Consider the following 22,791-nt stretch of genomic DNA (forward strand, 5'->3'; position numbering starts at 1 on the left):
TTTCAAAATGTGAGGTACCACTACCTCCTCCCGGAGATCCTTCCTAGTTGTGCCTGTGTGTATTGCTGGTTCCCTGCTGGAATGTCCTGCTTTGGGAGAACAGTGAGTTTCAACCTGTGGTGGGGTAAGGGACTGGAACAGCAAAATGACTGCCAGCTAAGTTTCAGGTTGTGAAATGTATGTGCATACAACAAACTTATCCCTTGACCTAGGCAGGGAATCACCATTGTGCCCTTCCCAAGGCGCTTTCCTATGTACTGTGAGTTGAGATAAACAATTGTATGTTTGCAGAGGGCAGCCTATCCTTAGGCCTGGAAAGTATGGGTGAAGCGTGCAAAAGCAAGCTGGAGCATGGTTCCCAGTAGCGTATGGAGCCCGTGATGTCCTTATGAGAGGACAGAATGCCTTCTTAGTTCTTCAGAGAATTGGAGAGCGCTTGTGTCAAGTCGATATCACTCTCAGTGGACCTGTGAGGTTGTAGACAATGCAGTTCAGTGAACACTGCCCCAGCCTAGAAACGTGCTCTAAAATAAATGAATAAATAAAACTACTATTTATGGAAGATGTGTGTTCCAGTTTTGGTCTCTTCAAGCCCTTGCAGTGTGGGAATTAGGTGATGGCTCTACTGGTTCCTGGAAATTGTATCTCTCCCCTTCTCCTCAGGCCTCCAGCAGATACTGCCTCTAGTACTTTTGTGGTTTCTTTAATTTGTTGATGGCACGTCCCATGTCAGTGAAGGCTTCTGAACACTTACCTTTCTGTGAGAATCTTGTAATACTGGCATCCTCTGCGTTTGCCCAGCTTTACTGTGTTGTTGTGACCAATAATGTGTGAATGAACTATATGCTGAGGGACCTGAGAGCAGTGGCAGGCTGCTTGTTTGGTCTGAAATCTGTGTTGAAGGAGGAAGTAGTAATGAAGTTCTACTCATGGTAGAAGGAGTGTTATGTTCTTTTAAAATATGTGTAGTGATCTTGCACACTCTGAGTGGTGATTCTACGACATGGCAGGGACTGCAGCATGCATAGCATGGTGTGTCCTGAAAAAACAAGGTGACACCTGGATTCCAGAGAATATGAGGTTTCTTGATGGGTAAAAGACGTGTAGTTTGCCACATAGTACGCAGAACTGTGTGCAGGGCTCTGAGGCTGCGAAGTCTTGAGTCTTCATATGTTTTGGGGGAACAGTCAGGGCTGGCACCATCAGAAACTGAGACCACCAGCATCCTTTATTGCTCATGACCACAAGAATGAAGCGATGGAGTGAGAAACAGGAACAAGTACAGTGGGCCTGTGCCTAAGATCAATGGCTGCAAAGCCTTGCGAGAAATGCCATGTGAGGTCACTGTGCTGAGAACAGAGAAGCTGAGGTATGGAACAGGTACAAATGGAGGGCCCCCTGCGAGTCCTGACGACTGCATGCTCTGCAGAAGATCTGTCCTCAGCCAGAAGTGACAGGAGAATGAATTTTGTGTATCAGACAGCAGTGTATGTTCACAAAACTGGAAGTATGACCTGTTGAACCCAGCGGCCTTTCCTAGGCATTCTTGAGAAATGTTCACTGCTTGCTGGAATGCCCTTGGTCTGGGGAAAGTGAGTTCAGGCTGTGGTGGAGTAAGAACAGTTTCCTAGGAATTGTTCCCAGAAGTCTTTCAGCCCTAAATAGCTCTCTACTCCAGACAGAGACCTCTTAGTCAAATGTGAGGAATCACCCTTGTGCTCATACAAAATATGTTCTGCTATCCCTTAAATGGAGACGCAGTATCATTCGTTTAGAGATGACAGCCTATATCCTCCAAGCAAATTTTGGGGAGTACCTGTGCCTATGCCAGACATGTATGCCCAAAGGGAATATATAATTCTAGCATCACATTGTCGTGATGCCAACTAAGGTGCCAACAACAGAAACCGCAGCCCTGACTTACCGAAGCTGATGCCAGAGAAGACGATTGATTGCTTCCCCGAGGCGACTTTCTGTGACAGCTGGGGGTGGCACACGGTAACGCTACGAAGCAGCTCTGGGATGAAGAGCTCCCTTGGGGAGAGCGCGGCCGCAGCATGTAGCTTTGCGCGGGGCTCTGGGCTGCTACGAGCGGCGGCAGTGGCGGCGCGGGGACTCCGGGTGCCGCTGTTGCCCGATGCGAAGCGCCGCAGCAGCCGCCGCCGCCGCCGCCGCCGCAGACGGAGCCGGAGCCGGAGCCGGAGCCGCCGCAGCCTCCCGCGGGGCGGCTGCTCGCTCGCGCAGTGCCCGCCTCGGAGCCGGAAGAGCGGAGCGGAGCAGGGGCGGACTGGGTCTCGCCGCGCCGGTCGACCTGTGAGCCAGCTGCGGGGGATCTGCAGAGCAGGGCGGCGTCGGAGGACGGGAGGCGAGGCGCAGCGAAGGCGGCGAGCGGCGGGGATGGGAGCGAGGCAGGGAGCGCAGCGGCGGGCAGCAGCCAGGCACGTCGCGCTGCTGGCCGTGCTGCTGCCGGTGTGCTGCCGGGCGGCGCCGGAGCGGCTGCACTATGCGGTTCCCGAGGAGACGGGCAGCGGCTCCCTGGTGGGGCCGCTGGCGCGGGACCTGGGGCTGAGCCCGGCAGACCTGCCGGCGCGGCAGCTGCGGCTGGTCTCGGCGGCTAAAAGGCAGCTGAAACACTTCGCGGTGGGCGCGGAGAACGGGCACCTGTACGTGAGCGAGAGGCTGGACCGGGAGGAGATGTGCGGCGACTCCGCGTCCTGCTCGGTCAGTTTCGAGGTGGTGCTGCAGAACCCGCTCAACGTTTTCCACGTCGACGTGGCCATCCAGGACATCAATGACAACTCGCCGGTCTTCAGCAAGGCAGCTCTCGATCTGGAGATCGGGGAATTGATGCTTCCTGGTGCGCGGTTTCCGCTGGAGATGGCGCAAGATCCGGATGTGGGAAGCAACTCGCTGCTCAGCTACCAGCTCACTGACAGCCCCTCCTTCTCGCTGGCGGTGAAGGAGAGCCCGGATGGAAGCAGGCAGCCCGAGCTGGTGTTAGAAGCAGCTTTGGATCGTGAGAAGCAGAGCTCCTTCCAGATGGTGCTGACGGCGGTGGACGGCGGGTCTCCGGCGAGGTCGGGCACGGTGCAGATTCGCATCAACGTGACAGACGCGAATGACAACGCGCCCGTGTTCAGCAAAAGCGCCTACGAGGCGCGAGTGCGGGAGAACGCGCCGGCGGGGTCGCTGGTGCTGCGGGTGCGAGCCACGGACGCGGATGCGGGCTCCAACGGCCGCGTCTCCTACGCCTTCAGCAACGTGCCCGAGGCTGTCCGCGCTGTCTTCAGCATAGACAGCGACAGCGGCGACATCCGAAACGAAGGGACTCTGGATTTCGAGGAGAGGAATAGATACAGCTTCGGCGTGGAAGCGAGGGACGGGGGCGGGCTCAGCGGTCACTGCAAAGTCCTCGTAGAGGTCACAGACGAGAACGACAACGCGCCCGAGATAACGACGCTGTCGGTGTCGAGCCCGGTGCCCGAGGACTCCCCGCCCGGCACCGTCGTCGCCCTCGTGAACGTGCACGACGCGGACTCTGGCGACAACGGGAAGGTGCGGTGCGAGCTGGAGGGCGAGTCGCCGTTCGCCATCGTGGCGTCGTCGGGCAGCTCGTACAAGGTGGTGACGGCGAGCGCGCTGGACAGGGAGCGGGCGGCCGAGCACAACGTGACGGTGGTGGCGAGCGACGGCGGGAGCCCGGCGCTCTGCAGCCGCACGACGCTGGCGCTGGCCGTGTCGGACGTGAACGACAACGCGCCGGTGTTCGAGGAAGCGGCCTACAGCGCCTACGTGGCGGAGAACAACGCGGCGGGCGCGGCGGTGCTGCGCGTCCGCGCGCGGGACGCGGACGCGGGCGCCAACGGGCGCGTGAGCTACTGGCTGGCGGGCGGCAGCGCGGGCGAGGCGGCGGCGGCGCCCTACGTGTCGGTGGAGGCGCGGAGCGGCGCGCTGTACGCGCAGCGCTCCTTCGACTACGAGCAGTGCCGCGAGTTCGCCGTGGAGGTGAGGGCGCAGGACGGCGGGTCGCCGGCGCGCAGCTCGACGGCGACGGTGCGCGTCTTCGTGCTGGACCTCAACGACAACGCGCCGCAGGTGCTGTGGCCGGCGGCGGCGGCGAGCCCCGGCGCGGGCCCGTTCGAGGTGGTGCCGCGGTCGGCCGAGGCGGGCTACCTGGTGGCCAAGGTGGTGGCGGTGGACGCGGACGCGGGGCGCAACGCGTGGCTGTCGTACGAGCTGCTGCAGGCGACGGAGCCGGCGCTCTTCCGGCTGGGGCTGCACAGCGGCGAGGTGCGGACGGCGCGGGCCGTGTCGGAGCGCGACGCGGCCCGGCAGCGCCTCGTGGTGGTGGTGAAGGACCACGGGCAGCCGGCGCTGTCGGCCACGGCCACGCTGCACGTGGTGCTGGCCGAGAGCTTGCAGGAGGCGCTGCCGGCGCTGAGCGAGCGGGCGGCGGGCGCCGAGTCGCCGGCGGATTTGCAGTTCTACCTGGTGCTGGCGCTGGCGCTGCTCTGCGCCTTGTTCGTGCTGAGCGTGGCGCTGGCCGTGGCGGCGCGGGTGCGGCGCGCCGGGCCGCCCGCCGTCCTGCGCTGCCTGGGCGCCGAGCGCTTCGCCGCCGCCGGCCCCGCCTTCCCGGCCGACTTCTGCGAGGGCACCTTGCCCTACTCCTACAACCTGTGCGTGGCGCCGGGCCGCGCCGTCGCCGAGTGCGCCTTGCTGCCGGCCCCGCTCCCCAGCCGCGCCGTCGACGATCTTCTCAGCGGCGACCCGCCCGCGATGCTGACGCCCAGCAGCAGCCGTGCCCCGGCAGAGCCGCCGTCGCACCCCGACGCAGTGCAGGTCTGTAAGCCGACCCCAGCCCTCTTCTCGCACCCTTCCTTATCTTCGTATCACGTTTATTGGGGTGAGTGCATGTATGTGTGTGCGCATTACACGATTTTGTGGCGGGAGCTTCTCTCATTTGCGCTTATCTTCCCGAATGGAAAGGAGATGATCGCTTTTTTGCAGGTGTAATCGCAGGTCCTGAAACACGGCACCTTTCGGGTCATCACTGGTCACATGCATGGGCTCACTTGGGAACTGTGGCCATGATAGTGGTGCTGAGCGATATGCCTCGGTAATGGTGCGTGTGGATCCCCATTGCCTGTACTGACATCTCTTGCTTTTGCTTGGGGTGAGTGGCGAATGTGACTGAATTTTCAGGAGGAGGAGGGTCGTTTTGTTTGCCGATTTTCCCCGTGTGCTCAGAGCATCGAGGCCCGGTGTGTTCATGCAGCTGATGAGTGGGATGAGGAGAGGGGAGGTGGGAGGGGCGGTGTGTGTGTACCTTCTGCGGCTGTGCGATGCCTCATCCCTGCAGGGCTATGGTGGAAGGCTGCTGCAGACATGATAGCACTCGTGGGACCCATCACATTGGCCGGCCCTGATTCCCCCGCGTGGTTCGAGATGAGTGTGCCTTTGAGCTGTCGTCCCCATCTCCAACCGTCTTCGCCTCGGCAGGATGAGAGCTGTCTTGTGTTGTGTTTTTTGGGGTGTTCTTGTCGAACTGGCCACTTAAGAGCAGAGTGACTGCGTGAGGGGCAGAGCCGTGTGCCTTGGAGTGAAGTAGTTGGTCTTTTCCCTCCCTCCTTGCGTTTGTAAGGCGGTAGGAGAAACAATGAGTGGGATTTCCTCCTGTAGGGGCGACCGTTGTTTGCGACAACGGCTGTTACCTGTTTCTAGGCTGAAATGCACTTTGGGCGTCTTATCCGTCACTTCTGCAAATTGCTGAAAGAGGTGGAAATGGGTGTCTGGGTGGGAATGGAAGTGTGGTGCTAGCGGATGCTAGAGCGTGCGGATAGCGAAAATTGGAGTGTGTAGGAGGGAAATAGTGCTCTGCCTAAAAACCGTTTGTCAGATAAAAGAAAAAAAAGGCAGTATAATCGGATAGTTGAATGCATCCCCCAAATCAGTCGCGTGGCTCCTTCTGCTGTTCAGATGGCGTATTTATTCCTTCTTTCCCCTCCCCCTCGAAAAATGCATTTTAGACACTGTCCCTGGTTGTCTTCACTGCTTGAAGCTGTTCCCTTTCGTGGCCATTCCAGGGAGGCTAACCCACTCTCCCTTCTGACAGGGGACAGTGACTTGTCAGAGCCCCTGGGCAGCAAGCGTGTGGGCTTCCAGTGGAATTCGTGCAGGCCCTGTGCTGTATTTCTGAGGAACTCGTGTGCTGGGCCGAAAAATACTGGAGTGCATCACGTCATCACCGAAGGCAAAGGAAGAAAGCTTCTTCCTTCTTCCACGTCTCCCTGACTTGGAGGTGAAATGTAATGTGTCCCAAGGTGCCAGCCCCTGGGCAGAAACCATAGCGGGCAGCAAGCACTCAACGTGGCCCTGTTTCTCCTGATTCTTGGGGAGACGAGCGCAGCATGTAGTTTATGAAAAAAAAGAGAAAAAGGAAAGGCAAAGAAAAGAAAAATCAAACTGTGCTGTTTCCTTGGTCAGTCTCACACATTAGTCAAAAATCAGTCCTGCAGTGCTGCAATTGCCGGCCGAGACTGCGGGCGCCGCTGTTCACCAGGCGGGAGCGGAGAGCGGCGAGATGCTGCCACCCCGCTCGCCGTGACACGGCTCGGAGAGAGATCCGTCCAGAGCCGCAAGCGCCCTCCCGGCAGGAGTCGGCGGCGCTGAGCTCTCGCCTGGGCGCCGGCCGTGCCGGACCCGCGCCGCACGGTGCAGGCGGCGGAGCGGAGCGGCGGCGGCGCGCCCCGGTCGGCAGGGCAATGAGCGGGACGCCAAGGCGCCGGGACCGCCGAGGGCGAGCGCTGCTGTGGTGCGCCTGGGTGGCGGCGTGGGAGCTGGCGCGGGGGCAGCTGCGCTACTCGGTGCCCGAGGAGATGCAGAAGGGCTCTTTCGTGGGCGACGTGGCCAAGGACCTGGCGCTGGAGCTGGCGGCGCTCCGCGACCGCGGCGCGCGTGTCGTGTCCGAAGGTAGGAGTCAGTATTTTGCTCTGCATGAGAAGACCGGCCATTTAGTGACGGCGGCACGGATAGACAGAGAGCAGGTCTGCGAAGCCGCGGATGGGTGTGTGCTGCGCTGTGAGGTGATAGTGGAGGGCGAAATGAAGGTTTATGCCATCGAAGTGGAAATCAGGGACATTAATGATAACGCGCCCACTTTCAAGGAAGTGCTGATGGAGGAAAAAATGAGCGAGACAACAGCTCCGGGATCACGGTTTTCCCTGGCTGAGGCTCACGACCCGGACAGCGGGAGCAATTCCGTGCAGCGCTACGAGCTGAGCGGCGACGAGCACTTCTCCCTGGCCGTGCAGACGGCACCCGATGGGGAGGAGCGTCCCGAGCTGGTGCTGGCGAAGGCGCTGGACCGGGAGGAAAGCGCCTTTCACGACCTGGTGCTCAGGGCGGTGGACGGCGGGGAGCCGGCGCGCACGGGCACGGCGCGGATCCGCGTGGTCGTGCTGGACGCGAACGACAACACACCGGTGTTCAGCCAGGCGGTGTACACGGTGCGCGTGCGGGAGGACGTGCCCGTGGGCTCCACGCTGCTCACCGTGAGGGCCACCGATGCCGACGACGGGCTGAACGGAGAGGTGAAATACTCGTTTCAAAAGATTTCAGTAAAGGCATCGGAAATATTCCAGCTGGACACGGAAACGGGGGCGCTCATCCTGGTCAGGATCCTGGACTTTGAGAAAGGCGACTCGTACGAAGTGGGGGTGCAGGCAAAGGATGGTGGGGGCCTTTCCAACACAGCAAAAGTCGTGATCGCAGTGACTGATGTGAACGACAACGCGCCCGAGATCTCCGTGCGGTCTCTGGTGAGCGCGGTGTCCGAGGACTCTCCGGCCGGGACGGTGGTGGCCCTGCTGCACGTGCAGGACCGGGACTCGGGGGCGAACGGGGAGGTGAGGTGCTCGCTGGGCGCGGGGCTGCCGTTCCGCCTGCGGAGCTCGCTGGGCAGCTACTACAGCGTGGTGACGGTGAGGGAGCTGGACCGCGAGGAGGTGTCGGAGTACAACGTGACGGTGCGGGCGACGGACGGCGGGTCGCCGGCGCTGTGGAGCAGCGCGGTGCTGCCGCTGCGGGTGCTGGACGTGAACGACAACGCGCCGGTGTTCGCGGAGGCGCGCTACAGCGCCCGGCTGCGCGAGAACAACGCCAAGGGCGCGCTGGTGCTGCGGGTGCGGGCGGCGGACGCGGACTGGGGGCAGAACGCGCGCGTGCGGTACCGGCTGTGGGAGGGGCAGGTGCGGGGCGCGCCGCTCTCGTCGTACGTGTCGGTGAACGCGGAGACGGGCGCGCTGTACGCGCTGCGCTCCTTCGACTACGAGGAGGTGCGCGAGGTGGGGCTGTGGGTGCAGGCGGAGGACGGGGGCGCGCCGGCGCTGAGCAGCAACGTGTCGGTGCGGCTCTTCATCGTGGACGAGAACGACAACGCGCCGCAGGTGCTGTACCCGCCACCGGCGGCAGCAGCAGCAGCAGCAGCGGGTCCGGGCTTGGGCTGGACGGGCGTGGAGCTGGCGCCGCGCTCGGCGGAGCCCGGGGCGCTGGTGGCCAAGGTGGTGGCGGTGGACGCGGACTCGGGGCAGAACGCGTGGCTCTCCTATGAGCTGGCCAAGGCCACGGAGCCGGGGCTCTTCCGCGTGGGGCTGCACAGCGGCGAGGTGTACACGGCGCGGTCCCCGCTGGCGCGCGACGCGCTGCGGCAGAGCCTGGTGGTGGTGGTGAAGGACCACGGGCAGCCGGCGCTGTCGGCCACGGCCACGCTGACGGTGGTGCTGGCCGAGAGCGTGGCCGAGCTGCTCTCGGAGCTGGGCGGCGCGGCGGCGCCGGGCGAGCCCCCCGGCAGCCTGACGCGCTGGCTGGTGGTGGCCGTGGCGGCCGTGTGCTGCCTCTTCCTCGCCTTCCTGCTGGCGCTGCTGGCGCTGCACCTGTGGCGCTGGCGCCGCTCACGGCTGCTGGCAGCGGGCGGCGGCACCTTGCGCGCCATCCCGGCCTCGCCCTTCGTGGGCATCGACGGCGTCCGCGCCTTCCTGCACTCCTACTCGCACGAGGTCTCGCTCACGGCCGGCTCGCGCAAGAGCCAGCTCCGCTCCCCGGGCGCCAGCTGCTCCAACACGCTCACGCCCGCGCCGCCGCCCGACCAGTGCGCTGCGCTGCTGCCCCAGGAGCCCTCGAGCGCCGCCGGCCACAGCGGAGACGCCCTGCTGGTGAGTCCCTCGAGCGAGACTTTCAGAGTCCTTCTTTGTGCTGCCCGTCCTCCTGCCTTTGCTCCTCCGTGGCACTGCTTGTGCCTTTGCTTTCCTGTGCGTCGTTGCTTTTGCCATGTTGTGGGGGAGTAACAAGCAGAAGTAGAGGTCTAGCTGAGGACGTGGCTACGAGTGCCCCCAAGGTCCCTAGCACTGATAGAATTTGCTTTTGCAGTGCTGCAGATGGTGCGCAACTGTCACAAGCATAAATGCATTTTTGTAAATGTAGCTTCTTCAGAGCGACTTGTTATTTCCTTTTTTTTCATAAAGCGTGTCAATCAGTCACTGATGTTGACATCCTCCTCTTAGAACACATCTTACTCTACCTGAGGTAGAGTGTGAGCATTTGTTGGTGAGGGAGACCTTACTGACGAGGAAGGGCTTATTCAGAGAGACACTTTTTGTCCTTTCTTGGCAGGACGATGTGAACCTTTTTCCCCAGATAGTAGAAGGTTTCTTTGCTCATGCTGATAGAGGCTTCCGATGTGGTGCATGCTAGGGCACATGTGTCTCTGTTACAGCCAGTTCTATCCTTGGCCATGGAGGGATGTAAGGGACTGGTTCGATCTGACTTTCTTTTCTAGGCTCTGAGGACCAGCATTGTCCAGGGAAGGCACTTGGCAAAAGGAGTGACACTTGATGTGTGTTGAGCCTGACCATTGCTCTTATTTCAGTGATGGGGGAACGAGGCAAAAAAAAGAGTCGTTGTGGGGACAATGTATTTCCTGGTGTGTCTAGAGACATCTAGACACAGACAAGAGTCATCAGCTTCCAGAGAAGGGAGCTGATCCCGGAGATAGTGTAGTCTTCTGATGGCTCTAAAACATTGTGATAAATCCCACTCACATCACTGCGTGGAAGAGAAGTGAGACATACATACTCGTCTGGGGTATGTCTTCCACTTGTCATTGTGTGAGAATATTCATCATATTAAGTGTTGATTGGTGGGTGGTGACAGAAGGATGAACGTGATATGTCAGAATGCAGTGTGCCTTTTCCAAATGGGAGGTACTGCTATCTCCTCCTGGAGACCCTTCCTGGGTGTGCCTGTGTATTGCTGGTTGCCTGCTGGAATGTCCTGCTTTGGGAGAACAGTGAGTTCCGACCTGTAGATGGGGTAAGGGGCTGGAACAGTGAAATGACTGCTTGCTAATATTTAGGTTGTAGAAGGTATGTGCATATAACACAGTCACCCCTTGACCTAAGCAGGGAATCACCGTTGTGCCCTTCTCAAGGCACTCTGCGGTCTACTGTGAGTGGAGATAAATGACTGTATGTTTGCAGAGGGCAGCCTATCCTTAGGCCTGGAAAGTATGGGTGAAGCATGTGAAAGCAAGCTGGAGCATGGTTCCCAGTAGCGTATGGAGCCCTTGATGTCTTTACGAGAGGACAGAATGCCTTCTTAGTTCTTAGAGGAACTGAAAAGCTTTCATGTCAAGTCGATATCACTGTCTCAGTGGACCTGTGAGGTTGGAGGCAATGCAGTTCAGTGAATGCTGCCCCAGCCTCGAACTGTGCTCAAAATACACACACACACACACACACATACACACACACATATATATACACATACGCCTGTTGTTTAGGGAAGGTGTGTTACAGTTTTGGTATCTTCAAGGCTTTATAGGGTGTGAGTCGAGTGATGGCTGTACGTGTTTCCTGAGGTGGCCAACACCATGAACAAGCAGGAGAATTGCAGTGCAGCTCTCTCTTTTTCCTCCGACCTCCAACAGATACCATTTCTGAGACCTTTTTTTCTTTCTTTTTTCTTTTTTTTTTTTTTTTTGGTGGGAAGTGAGGCATTATGATTGATGGCTCGAAGTCACTGAAGTCTTTTGAACACTTGCTGCTCTGTGGGAATACTGTCACGCTGGCATCCGCTGCATGATTCTAGTCTTTCAGTGCTGATGTGACCAGTAATGTTTGAATGTAGTGTGTTCTCAAGAACCTAATAGTACTGGTAGGATATTTCTTTGGGATGACATTGAGGAAGAAAGTGGAAGTAGTGAGAACTCAATGAATGCTGAAGTAATCTTGTTAAGAAGGCAATTACTTTCTTCATCGCTTTCAATACAGATATTGGGACCGGGTGCATTTAGGTCGTATCTGCAATGCGAGACATCTTGTTATTCCTCTCATGATCGTTAGCCTTCAGTACAGGTAGTGTTATCATAATAATATGTGGTACACATGATTAAGCTCCTTTCTGTAGGTGTTGCACTCAAAATCTTCTTTTATCCTTTCCATTCTTCAGTCCACTCCATTCCTGGAATATTCTATGTTTTCCTGCTGCAAAATATATGGTCCTGTGGTTGTGTCATCATTAGACTACTCCTTTTAGAGGTTGTTGCCTTTCTTAGAAGCTTTACAGAGCTTTCTTTTGTGAGAGTTTCCTTAATTTTTTTTCTCCTAGTCCTTTACTTGAATTTGTACCTGGCATGTTGGTTTTTGTGGGCTGTGAACACTTAAATCAGCCACTGCTGCAGACTAGTAGATGATTGCTCCTGTTTACAATTCTTGGAATAACACGTTGGCCATTGGAGCACGCTGGAAGTAGGAAATACACAGGTATATTTTCGCTGCGCATCCATGTTCTTCTGTTCACTAAGAGAAAGAATTTCAAAGGGAGGAATAACAGGGATGTTTTCACTGTTCTAAAGCTAGAATTTGTGATCTTTATAGTTCATAAACTGGCTGGTGTACTGATACAGTTGTTCTAAACAATAATAGCTTGCCATGTTCTCCCAAAGCACTGAGTCTTTGTCAGTCCCAAAGGTATATAAAATAACAGGGTATAACCAAGAGTCTCCTCAAACAAGCTGATTTACATGGTGGATTCAATGCTTCCTTACTATAGTAACTCATCTTCTGAAGTATTTTCAGACTGTGGCTTGTCAGATCTCCTAAAAGAGCTGGAGAAGTTAATCCCCTGTACCAGTGGATACTCTCAGAAAATATCAGACCTAGTCAATATATCCTGAACGGTGTACTTACCTGTACTCATCTGTGCCTTGGTGAACACATACTGTGTGCTCCTTCACTGCTCCATTGCACATTCCCCACACAGACTCGTTTTCCTTACCAAAGTCGTTTGACCACTCGTCCCCGCTGGATGAGAAAAATCGCAGAAGCCAAAGGTGAATCTCATACTACAAAGCAGCACGGCTCCGTCTCGCTCCCGGGTAGCTGAGGGCGCAGTTTCAGACCCCGCTGCTGACAGTGCGGCTGGACGGGGCAGTGACAGGGGTGCCGCACACCCGGCGCCGCTGCAGTGGCGGCGCGGGGACTCCGGGTGCCGCTGTTGCCCGATGCGAAGCGCCGCAGCAGCCGCCGGAGCCGGGGCCGCCGCAGGCTCCCGCGGGGCGGCTGCTCGCTCGCGCAGCGCCGGGCGGGCGGCACAGGCACAAACCCCCGCGGGGAGGGCGGCAACGACGGAGCGGCCGGCGGGGGAGGCGGCGAGCGGTGCAGTCCACTCGTCCCCGCCGCCACTCTCACCCTGCTGGAGGACAGTTTGCGAGGACTAAGCGCAGGCGCGGCGAGGGACTCTCCGCGCAGAGGAAGCAGAGCAGCCAGCCGATCCGCGGAGATCAGCGGCGGCCACAGCCGGAGCCGGGATCGCCGCCCCCCGCCGGGGTCCCCGCGTGTGCCGGACGGCACGGAATGAACGGGAGGGGCGGGGGGACGGAGCGCAGCGCGCACTGCTGAACATGGGAAGGCGGCAGAGCCACGGGCGCTCGCTCGGAGCCGGGGCAGCGCTGCTGTGCGCCTGGCTGCTCTCCGCGGGCTGCCGGGCGGCGCCGGAGCGGCTGCGCTATGCGGTTCCCGAGGAGACGGGCAGCGGCTCCCTGGTGGGGCCGCTGGCGCGGGACCTGGGGCTGAGCCCGGCAGACCTGCCGGCGCGGCAGCTGCGCATCAGCTCGGAGAAGCCCTACTTCGCGGTGGGCGCGGAGAACGGGCACCTGTACGTGAGCGAGAGGCTGGACCGGGAGGAGATGTGCGGCGACTCCGCGTCCTGCTCGGTCAGTTTCGAGGTGGTGCTGCAGAACCCGCTCAACGTTTTCCACGTCGACGTGGCCATCCAGGACATCAATGACAACGCGCCGCGCTTCCTCCAAGAGAATATCCACATCGAAATCAATGAGTTAACTTCTCCTGGCGCTCGGTTTCACTTGGGAAATGCTGTGGATGCGGACGTCGGCCAGAACTCGCTGCAGAGCTACGAGCTGGAGGTTAACGCCTACTTCGCGTTAGAAGTGAAGGAGAGTGACGATGGCAACAAGTTCGCGGAGCTGGTGCTGCGCCGCGCCCTGGACCGCGAGAGCGAGCAGAGCCTGCGCCTGGTCCTGACGGCGGTGGATGGCGGCGAGCCCCGCCGCAGCGGCACCGCCCAGCTCTGGGTCAGCGTCGCCGACGCCAACGACAACGCGCCCATGTTCGCGCAGGACCGATACCGGGCGAGCCTGCGCGAGGACGCGCCGCCGGGCTCCTCGGTGCTGCGTGTCTCTGCCTCCGACGGCGACGACGGCAGCAACGCACACATCACCTACAACTTCGACAAAGTGCCAGGCAAGGTCCTTCGGCAATTCAATTTGCATACAGAGACCGGAATGATCACGCTGAAGGAGGCACTGGACTTCGAGGACACGCGGAGCTATACGTTGCTAGTAAAGGCGAGGGATGGGGGCGGGCTGGTGGCGCACTGCAAAGTGGAGGTGGAGGTGCTGGACGTGAACGACAACGCGCCCGAGATAACGACGCTGTCGGTGTCGAGCCCGGTGCCCGAGGACTCCCCACCCGGCACCGTCGTCGCCCTCGTCAAGGTGCGAGACCGGGACTCTGGCGACAACGGGAAGGTGCGGTGCGAGCTGGAGGGCGAGTCGCCGTTCGCCATCGTGACGTCGTCGGGCAGCTCGTACAAGGTGGTGACGGCGAGCGCGCTGGACAGGGAGCGGGCGGCCGAGCATAACGTGACGGTGGTGGCGAGCGACGGCGGGAGCCCGGCGCTCTGCAGCCGCACGACGCTGGCGCTGGCCGTGTCGGACGTGAACGACAACGCGCCGGTGTTCGAGGAAGCGGCCTACAGCGCCTACGTGGCGGAGAACAACGCGGCGGGCGCGGCGGTGCTGCGCGTCCGCGCGCGGGATGCGGACGCGGGCGCCAACGGGCGCGTGAGCTACTGGCTGGCGGGCGGCAGCGCGGGCGAGGCGGCGGCGGCGCCCTACGTGTCGGTGGAGGCGCGGAGCGGCGCGCTGTACGCGCAGCGCTCCTTCGACTACGAGCAGTGCCGCGAGTTCGCCGTGGAGGTGAGGGCGCAGGACGGCGGGTCGCCGGCGCGCAGCTCGACGGCGACGGTGCGCGTCTTCGTGCTGGACCTCAACGACAACGCGCCGCAGGTGCTGTGGCCGGCGGCGGCGGCGAGCCCCGGCGCGGGCCCGTTCGAGGTGGTGCCGCGGTCGGCCGAGGCGGGCTACCTGGTGGCCAAGGTGGTGGCGGTGGACGCGGACGCGGGGCGCAACGCGTGGCTGTCGTACGAGCTGCTGCAGGCGACGGAGCCGGCGCTCTTCCGGCTGGGGCTGCACAGCGGCGAGGTGCGGACGGCGCGGGCCGTGTCGGAGCGCGACGCGGCCCGGCAGCGCCTCGTGGTGGTGGTGAAGGACCACGGGCAGCCGGCGCTGTCGGCCACGGCCACGCTGCACGTGGTGCTGGCCGAGAGCTTGCAGGAGGCGCTGCCGGCGCTGAGCAACAGACACACTGAATCCGAGCTGACATCTGATTTAAATACCATTCTTGTGGTGGCGCTCGCTGTGGTTTCCTTGTTATTCATTTTTACAGTCATTACGATTTTATGTTTTAAATGCCGAAGGCCAAGGAGCCCTCCCGTCTTCATATCTTCTGACAAGGAATTTTATTCCAGCCTGGGCTCCAAAGCACCTTACACCTATTGCAGCAGCACGCTGCCTCTCCCTTATTCCTACGAAGTTTGTTCGGCCTCTGAGTCAGTCCAGAAAGACTTCACCTTTCTCAGACCAGGGGCAGCAGCACTGACGGACCGTCCACTACTGGACGAAGTCGTCTCAAGGAGTCAGTCTGAGAAGGAAGGCCCGAGCCCAGACAGCTCAGTACAGGTGAGATATACTGTCCCCGCCTCGCCAGCGAGATTTTACAGTCCTTCTCTTTTCTCTTATTGCTCCATCTGGGAATGGTGGTCGTTACACATCGCCTCCCAGTACACGGCTCAATAGCTTTTTGAGATTATCTTGATTTTTTTTTCCTTTAGACCTATCTTATCCTCGAACTTTCTGTTCTGCCCTTTAGAACTGACATGCGATGCTCGAGGTTGTGTTAATAACATTTCTGTTGACATTGAATGAGTTATCCTGGGAATGAGTTTTACTGCGGGTTGTCATGTGGGTGTTGAGGGGAGCGATAGGAAAAGGTTCTCGAGGGTCGAAACTGAAAGAGGCCTTTCGTCTTGTTCCAGTGATTCCTTCATTTAGTGTCTCAGACAATTCAGTGAAATAGATCTAAGACTTACCTCGGTCCGTTCGTTTAGTGAGGGTTGCGACTCTTGTGGTCCTTTCGACCGTTTTCCCCTCCAGCTCATATCCTGTCCCCGTCATGCAGACCAGTGATTTAACATTCATCCTCCTTTCACTGGGGAGCTGGAACTGATGCCTGACTGTCACTTAGAGCTTGGAGCTGAGCAGGAAGGTAGTTTGGTTCCACCAGTTGCTGCTGAGACTGACTCCTCTGGAGCCATAGCGGGTCTGCGAATACTGTGAGTGACTCTGCCTGTGATTTCTCTTGAACTCGTGCTTGAAGGAATCCCAGTGTCTTTTTCTCTTGTCCATCTAGACGGTATTTTCAGGAGTTCTGAGAGGTATCACCTTGGATTTTCTGACTTCCTGTAACAGCGAATGAGGGGTGATGTCCCCACGTCAGTCAAAGGATAAGAGATGGGAATGTTTAATCTTCTGTGCCTTTACTGAATGGCGAGATCCTTGCGTTTCACTGAGTATGCTGCCTTTGACCATCTTACTACTCCTGCAGGTATTATGTAGACATGCCACTCTGGAGGAATTGTTGTATGTACTCATATCAAGAGAAACCAAAGAATTTCGATATACATGTTAGAGAGATAAATGATTCTGAAAATAGAATTTAGGAAAGAGATAAACGTTTGAAGAAGGTAGCAGGGGCTGGGGAAAAAATTAAAAGATTCAGATCTCATTTCAGAGTAAATAAGTGAAGAGGCTTGACGTTTTTTGAACAGTAGCTCGAAGGGTGCTATGGATTGTCTTCTGAGATCAGACGTGAGAGAGAAAACTAACTGGAGTTTTGTTGTGTAGAGGTTTATGAGAGAAAGAAACTTCATTTCAGGATGGTGAATCTGAAGATATAGTCCTTTGTACAGAAGGTCCAGAATGGATAGATTGACATAAGTGTTAGTCCTTCTGGGCACAGTAGAGCTGCGGTGGGTGTTAAAATATCAGTTTTCATCCACTTTCCTTGTGAGTTTTTAAATTCCTCCAGAACTATATATATATATATATATATTTAGATTACTAATATTGCATTTTAACGCTTTGAAACATACACTTTCATCAAATTCTACGGACTGGTGATAACACTGTACTAGTAGTAAGCACTGTTGATATGATTTAATTTTCACCATTGATTATTAGGTATGAAAGGAAATGGCTGAACATGTAGAGATGAAAGATCGTCACCTCGAACCGATCCGTGTTATATTGTTGACTTTATATAAGCGCTGAAATTTTTGCTTCTGAGTCTATCCCTTCGGCTCATGGCAGTTAGGAAGACTGTGTAGGAGAGCATGCCATGTGTCCAGGCTCGACTTCTCTGTTGCTCTGTCTGTGCTGTGTATCTCACACTGATAAGGGTGATTTGCAGCCGTTCTGCGGTATTGTCGATTGTGATAAGATGCGGGATAACAGATAACCAGCTGTAATATTTCCTGCAAAATTCTGCAAAGCCTGCGCCTCTGTCCTGGATAAACGAGTGAAAAACTAGGTGCTGATTTCGAGTCAGTTTTCTTTCCTAGCCAACCCTTTTCGATGGTTATTAAACTTATTATGATAGAGCTCATGGCGTTCCCATATCAAGTTTCCTTGTTTCCTTCCCTTTCCACAATGTTAATTTTGCATCATTTCGTAGATTACAGACGCTGAACTCCGAAATTGCAGTAGTTTCGTTCGTTTGTGCGTTCGTAACGTTGAATAAGCGCTGTATCACAAGTTGTTGACAGGAACAACTCGAAACGTACCACAGACAGCTCTGGAGTTGGCTGTTTCTCGCCCAGGCGTGCCCGATGCCATGTTTCCGGGGCTATTATAGGATAGGCTTTTCCATTTTCCGAGTGTGCCCCAACTCCTGCACTCAGTGAGGCCAGCAGGTCCCGGACTGTGATTTCGTTGTGCCTGGGTCAGGGAAATAGGCATCCGGAGCCAAGCTGGGAGATGGCGAGAGCAAGAGAGAGAGAAACCAAAAATTAGAGCCCAGGAGCCCGGAGAAGGGCTATCTGCTTCTGCCTCGCCCGGCCGCGTGTCCCACGGACGTGGCTTTTGTATCTCTCTTCTAACGATTTATCGTAGGAGGATCTTCTCTGGGAAAGTGGCGATGATTGGGAGTAGGAGGTGAGATGCTCCTAGGGACACGACAGCAGGAGCTGCCCTCCAGGATAATTGTCTGCTGTGGGCAAAATAGTTGATTGTAACTTACCAGCACGAAATCGATGTTTCAGTTGGCGGCATTGCCTGGCTGCGCACAGGCATATGCCATCGGGACCCTGTGAGATGTTAGGAAAGGCTGAAACAGCATCCGTGAGGACCTGGGTCCCTTCAGGATCCTGACACCCGGAGACGGCACAGCGCGTTGTGCCAAGGCCGTGTTCCGAAGCCCTGCCGAGCATTGCCCTCCATCAGCCTCATCCCACCCGCTCCTTCTCCCTTTCTTGCTCCTCCTGTCTTTCTCCAACGAGATTTTATTTTTTTTCCCTTTCTGGGGGACCTCGCTGTTTTCCGGTTGTCTCATTTTCTTTTTGCATCATCTTCTCCGCTCCTGCGCATTCCTATCCCCACACGCAGTTCACGTGTCAGATCTATACGGGCTTATTTGCTTGGTTCCTCGCAGGAAGGTGCTCTCCACTCTCTCCGCGCCGGGTCAGCAGGTCTCCTGGCAGCTTTGCTCTCAGGGCTGGCGTTTCAGCCAACCTGCCGGCTAGAGGTGCGGGCCGTGGTCGGTCGGTGCGCCGCTGCCTGCCGTGCTCCCCGAGAGTGGCTGCTTCCCACGGCGGGGCTCTCTGAGCGCGCTCCGTGCAGTTACTGGCCGGGACTCTACGTGCCGCTGTCGGCCAGTGGTGAAGCCGGGGATCTGGCGGCCCGTCCCCGCTCGGAGCCGGGATGAGGCAGAGACAGCCTCAGAGAGAGCCGGGGAGTGAGTCACTGCTGTGCTGCAAAGCAATGCCCGTCTCCGCGGCGCACGGCCGGTTCCCGGGGCGCTCTGGGAAGCGGCATGAAGGGGCGAGCTGAGGATTTCTAGTGGAGGGGGGGCAAACCGCAGAGGCGCGGGCGGGGAGAGCTGCCGTCCTGTGCGATGAAAGGCGTTGCTGCAAGGAGCCGCGGGGTGACGACGGGGCAGGTACTGAGTTTCTTGGTTTTGTTCGGCGTTTCCGACTGGGCTTCCGCCGCGATCCGCTATGCGATTCCCGAGGAGGTGCGGAGAGGCTCCGCGGTGGGAAACGTGGTAGCTGACCTAGCGCTGGATCTCGGGCGGCTGCCGAACCGCCGGCTCCGGGTGGTGTCAGGCGGCAGCAAGAAGTACTTCAGGGTGGATCCGAAGAGCGGCGCGCTGCAGGTGAGCGAGCGGATAGACCGGGAGGAGCTCTGCGGCGCTGTGTCTCCCTGCTCCTTGAGCTTTGAGATCGTGGTGGAGAACCCGCTGGAACTGTATAGCGGCGTCGTAGAGATCCAGGACATCAATGACAACGATCCAGTTTTTCCGAGCAACCAGGCGAGGCTGGAAATCAGCGAGTCAGTGGCACCCGGGGTGCGCTTCCCGCTAGAGAGCGCGCAAGACCCCGACGTGGGAATTAACTCTTTGCAGACTTACCAGCTGAGCGCCAACCCGCATTTTGTGCTGGATGTGCAGACGAGGGGGGATGGCAGCAAGTATGCGGAGCTGGTGCTAAAGAAGGAGCTAGATAGGGAGGAGCAGCGGGAACTACACTTGGTCCTGACGGCACTGGATGGAGGCAGCCCACTGCGGTCGGCCAGCGTGCAGATCCACATTGACGTTTTGGATGCCAATGATAACACCCCGGTCTTCAACCACTCCACCTACAAGGCGAACGTGAGGGAAAACACGCCCAGCGGCGCCCTGGTGGCCAAGATCAGTGCTTACGATCTGGATGATGGGCCAAACGGTGACATCATCTACTCCTTCAGCAGCCACACACCGGCAAAGGTGCGAGAGCTTTTCACATTGGACTCGGCCACGGGAGAACTGAGGGTCAAGGGACAGCTGGACTATGAGGAAACAAAACTATACGAGATTTACTTACAGGCTAAAGACAAGGGCGCCGTTCCTGGCGTGGCTCATTGCAAAGTGCTGGTGGAAGTCGTGGATGTGAACGACAATGCTCCAGAGGTGACAGTGACATCCGTGTACAGCCCCGTGCCCGAGGATGCCGCCCCAGGAACGGTTGTAGCTCTGCTGAGCGTAACAGATCTGGACTCTGGAGACAACGGTCTGGTGAACTGCTTTATTTCCCCCGGGATCCCATTCACGCTTAGCTCCTCCCTCAAAAACTACTATACGTTGAAAACCAAAGAGGCTCTGGACCGTGAAGAAGCATCAGAGTATAACATCACCATCACGGCCAGGGACTCGGGCTCGCCACCCTTGTCAATGGTAAAACAACTCTTGGTGCAGGTGTCGGACGTCAACGACAACGCACCCAAGTCTCTCCAGGATTCTTACGATGTGTACGTGCCAGAGAACAATGTGGCTGGCATCCCTATCCTAAACGTAAGTGCCACGGACCCGGACCTGGGGCCCAACTCCCATCTCTCCTATGTCCTCCTGCAGGGCGACCCCTCTGTGGGCCGCCTTTTCTCCATCAACCGTGAGAATGGCACCCTCTACCTGCTCGCCTCCCTAGACCACGAGGACCAGGTGGAGTTTAGCATGACAGTGCAGGTCCAGGACAGTGGCTCTCCGCCTTTGTCCACCAACCTATCAATCAGTGTGTTTGTCACTGACCTCAACGACAATGCCCCAGTCGTGCTGTATCCCCGTCCCAACACCACCTCCTCCTATGCTGATGTGGTGGCCCCAGGCACTCCCGCCGGGCATATGGTCACCAAAGTGGTGGCAGTGGATGCAGACGCAGGGTACAATGCCTGGATCTCCTACACCCTGTTACAGGCCACTGACCCCAGCCTCTTCTCAGTTGGGCTGCACAGTGGAGAGATCTTCACAGCCCGCCAGCTCCAGGAGGACGAGGCACCCCAACACACGCTGGTCATCCTGCTGAAAGACCATGGGGAGCCCGTGCTCTCTGCCAGTGTCACCGTCTCCATCTCTGTGGCTGAGACAGTCAAAGAGGCGCTTATTGACCTCACTGATGTGGCGCCAGCCCATGACCCCAGGAGGCATGTGACTTTCTATCTCATCCTGGCTGTGATCGTGGTCTCGGCAGCTTTCTTCATCACCATATTGTCGGTGGGCATTTTCAAGTGCTACAAGTGGAGGCAGTCAAAGGAGTTATTCAATAGCTCTAGGAGCACCCTGTACAGGACGCCAGGGCCCTTCCACCACATCGATGCCGTGCGGGGTGGCTTCACACCGCCCAACTTCTATCACCAGGTTTATCTTACCACAGACTCTCGCCAGAGTGATCTCCTGTGCAAAAAACCCTTCACTTCCAGCCCCTTGGGGAGCCGCCAAAATACCCTGAGGAATGGTGAGCCAGGATTGTACCACCAGATCACGGGCACCGCCAGCCGGCTACCCATGCCTGCCGAGGTAACGTAGCTACCTTCCTTGGCCCTCACTGGTGTTGTGCCAGGCCGGGCCAGGCCAGGTCGAGCCGTGGCTCATTTTTGCCGTACGCGCATGGTAGCAGATTGGGCTCAGGGAGAATATCGAGTCACTCAGTTCAATGATAGCTGAACAACTCTTCATCAAATGAGCCATCTTGAGAGCTGATGGAATGAGGAGCGGGACCAAACTGGTGTACTTACTCGCTTTAGTGAGCACATGTCTTTTGTAGGAAGTTTTGGGTTTGGCTGGAGTGAGTAGCCGGAGAAAGCAGCTGAGATTAGTTTACAACCACTTACATATCCTCGATGACAGTGCTAACGGTGTGTCCTTCCCTTTGGGAAACAAGATGTGAGAGCTGGGTATCGAGAGGGATGTGAGCACAGCCCTTCGGCACCACACACTGGTGCGGCCTGGGGGAGGTGGTGGTGGGATCCAGGTCATCCTTGCGCCACTGGGTCGTGGGAGCTGCGGGCTGCTGGCAGAGGACCAGGACGTCCTGTCCCATGGTGTGGTTAACACGCGAGGCTGAAGGATGACGCCTGTCACTGTTTGGTAGGCAGTGGCCACAGAGCAGTTCCTTCTGCCTGTGTCTCCCTTCATGTTTGACTCTTGGTTATTCTGATTTTATTTCCATGTCAGTTTTGCGAGGATGTGCTTGCCTCTGAGGGTGCCCGATGTTATCGCAGGCTGCCCAAGCACTCAGCTGAGGTGGGCTGTGGCTCGGAGCAGGACGGTGAGCGCTCCACCTGGTCGTGGCTTTAAACACCCTGCATGGTCTGTAGTGTGCTGAGAAATACTTAATAGCCCGACTGAATAAACTGCAGTCAGAAAACATTGGAGCATGGCAGGCTGCTTCTGTGCTTCCTCCCTGGTGGGAATTTTGCAACTCAATTTGAGAGCTTTCAATTATGGGAAAGCTTTGATCCTCAGAGGTAAGACCGGGCAGTGGATCCGGCAGAAGGGGAAGATCTGAAAGGTTTCCAAGGTGGACCGTGCCGGTAATGCCTGCCCTCAGGGGAGGCCCTGTGTAGAAATGACCAATTCGTCGGAGCGGAAGGAAGCGAGGCACAGCGGGAGCCGTGGGCGGCGTGAAGGGGGGGCGTGGGGCTGCCTGTGCCACCTGCCTGGAGCGGCCGAATAGCAGGTGGAGGCAGAAACCTCCCGCAATATTTTATGCTCCCCCTCACCGCCCCCTGCTTCCCGCCTCCATCGCTTTGCTTCCGATCTGTCGTGGGCAGGAAGGGGCTGCGGCAGCTGCTGGAGCAAATTTCCTTTTCCTGTGCCTGTGGCGTTACATATAGGGACAGGGATGTGTTGTCGTCGTCACTCCCCACCCCGCTCTCCCGCAAAGGGTCCTGGCAGGGAGCCTCTGGGAGGGGAGAGTAAATGCTTGGGGAATGGAGATAGATGGGTCTACAAGCAGCTGATAACGGGCAGGCGACAACTCAGAGCCCCTGGCATAACCCTTCCGCCCCCC

General features: G+C 57.7%; 1 protein-coding gene across 5 annotated transcripts in view; it reads left to right on the forward strand.

Moving 5' to 3' along the window:
- LOC134147052 (protocadherin gamma-C5-like) overlaps positions 1-22,791 on the forward strand; it is a 63,494-nt gene that overhangs the window by 3,335 nt on the left and 37,368 nt on the right. For 2 of the 5 annotated variants that reach the window (XM_062587783.1, XM_062587784.1), the window contains exon 1: positions 1,097-4,839. The exons of 1 other annotated variant lie outside the window; for it this stretch is intronic. In XM_062587783.1, the coding sequence (XP_062443767.1) occupies positions 1,933-4,839 (2,907 nt within the window). In that variant the 5' untranslated portion in view covers positions 1,097-1,932. Of the gene's footprint in view, positions 1-1,096; positions 4,840-12,625; positions 15,374-18,584; positions 21,297-22,791 lie in introns of those variants that run through there. 2 more of the 5 variants (XM_062587790.1, XM_062587787.1) reach the window with 2 other exon arrangements.

This window comes from Rhea pennata, chromosome 14 (genome assembly GCF_028389875.1).
Source record: "Rhea pennata isolate bPtePen1 chromosome 14, bPtePen1.pri, whole genome shotgun sequence".
Classification (NCBI taxonomy): Eukaryota; Metazoa; Chordata; class Aves; order Rheiformes; family Rheidae; genus Rhea; species Rhea pennata.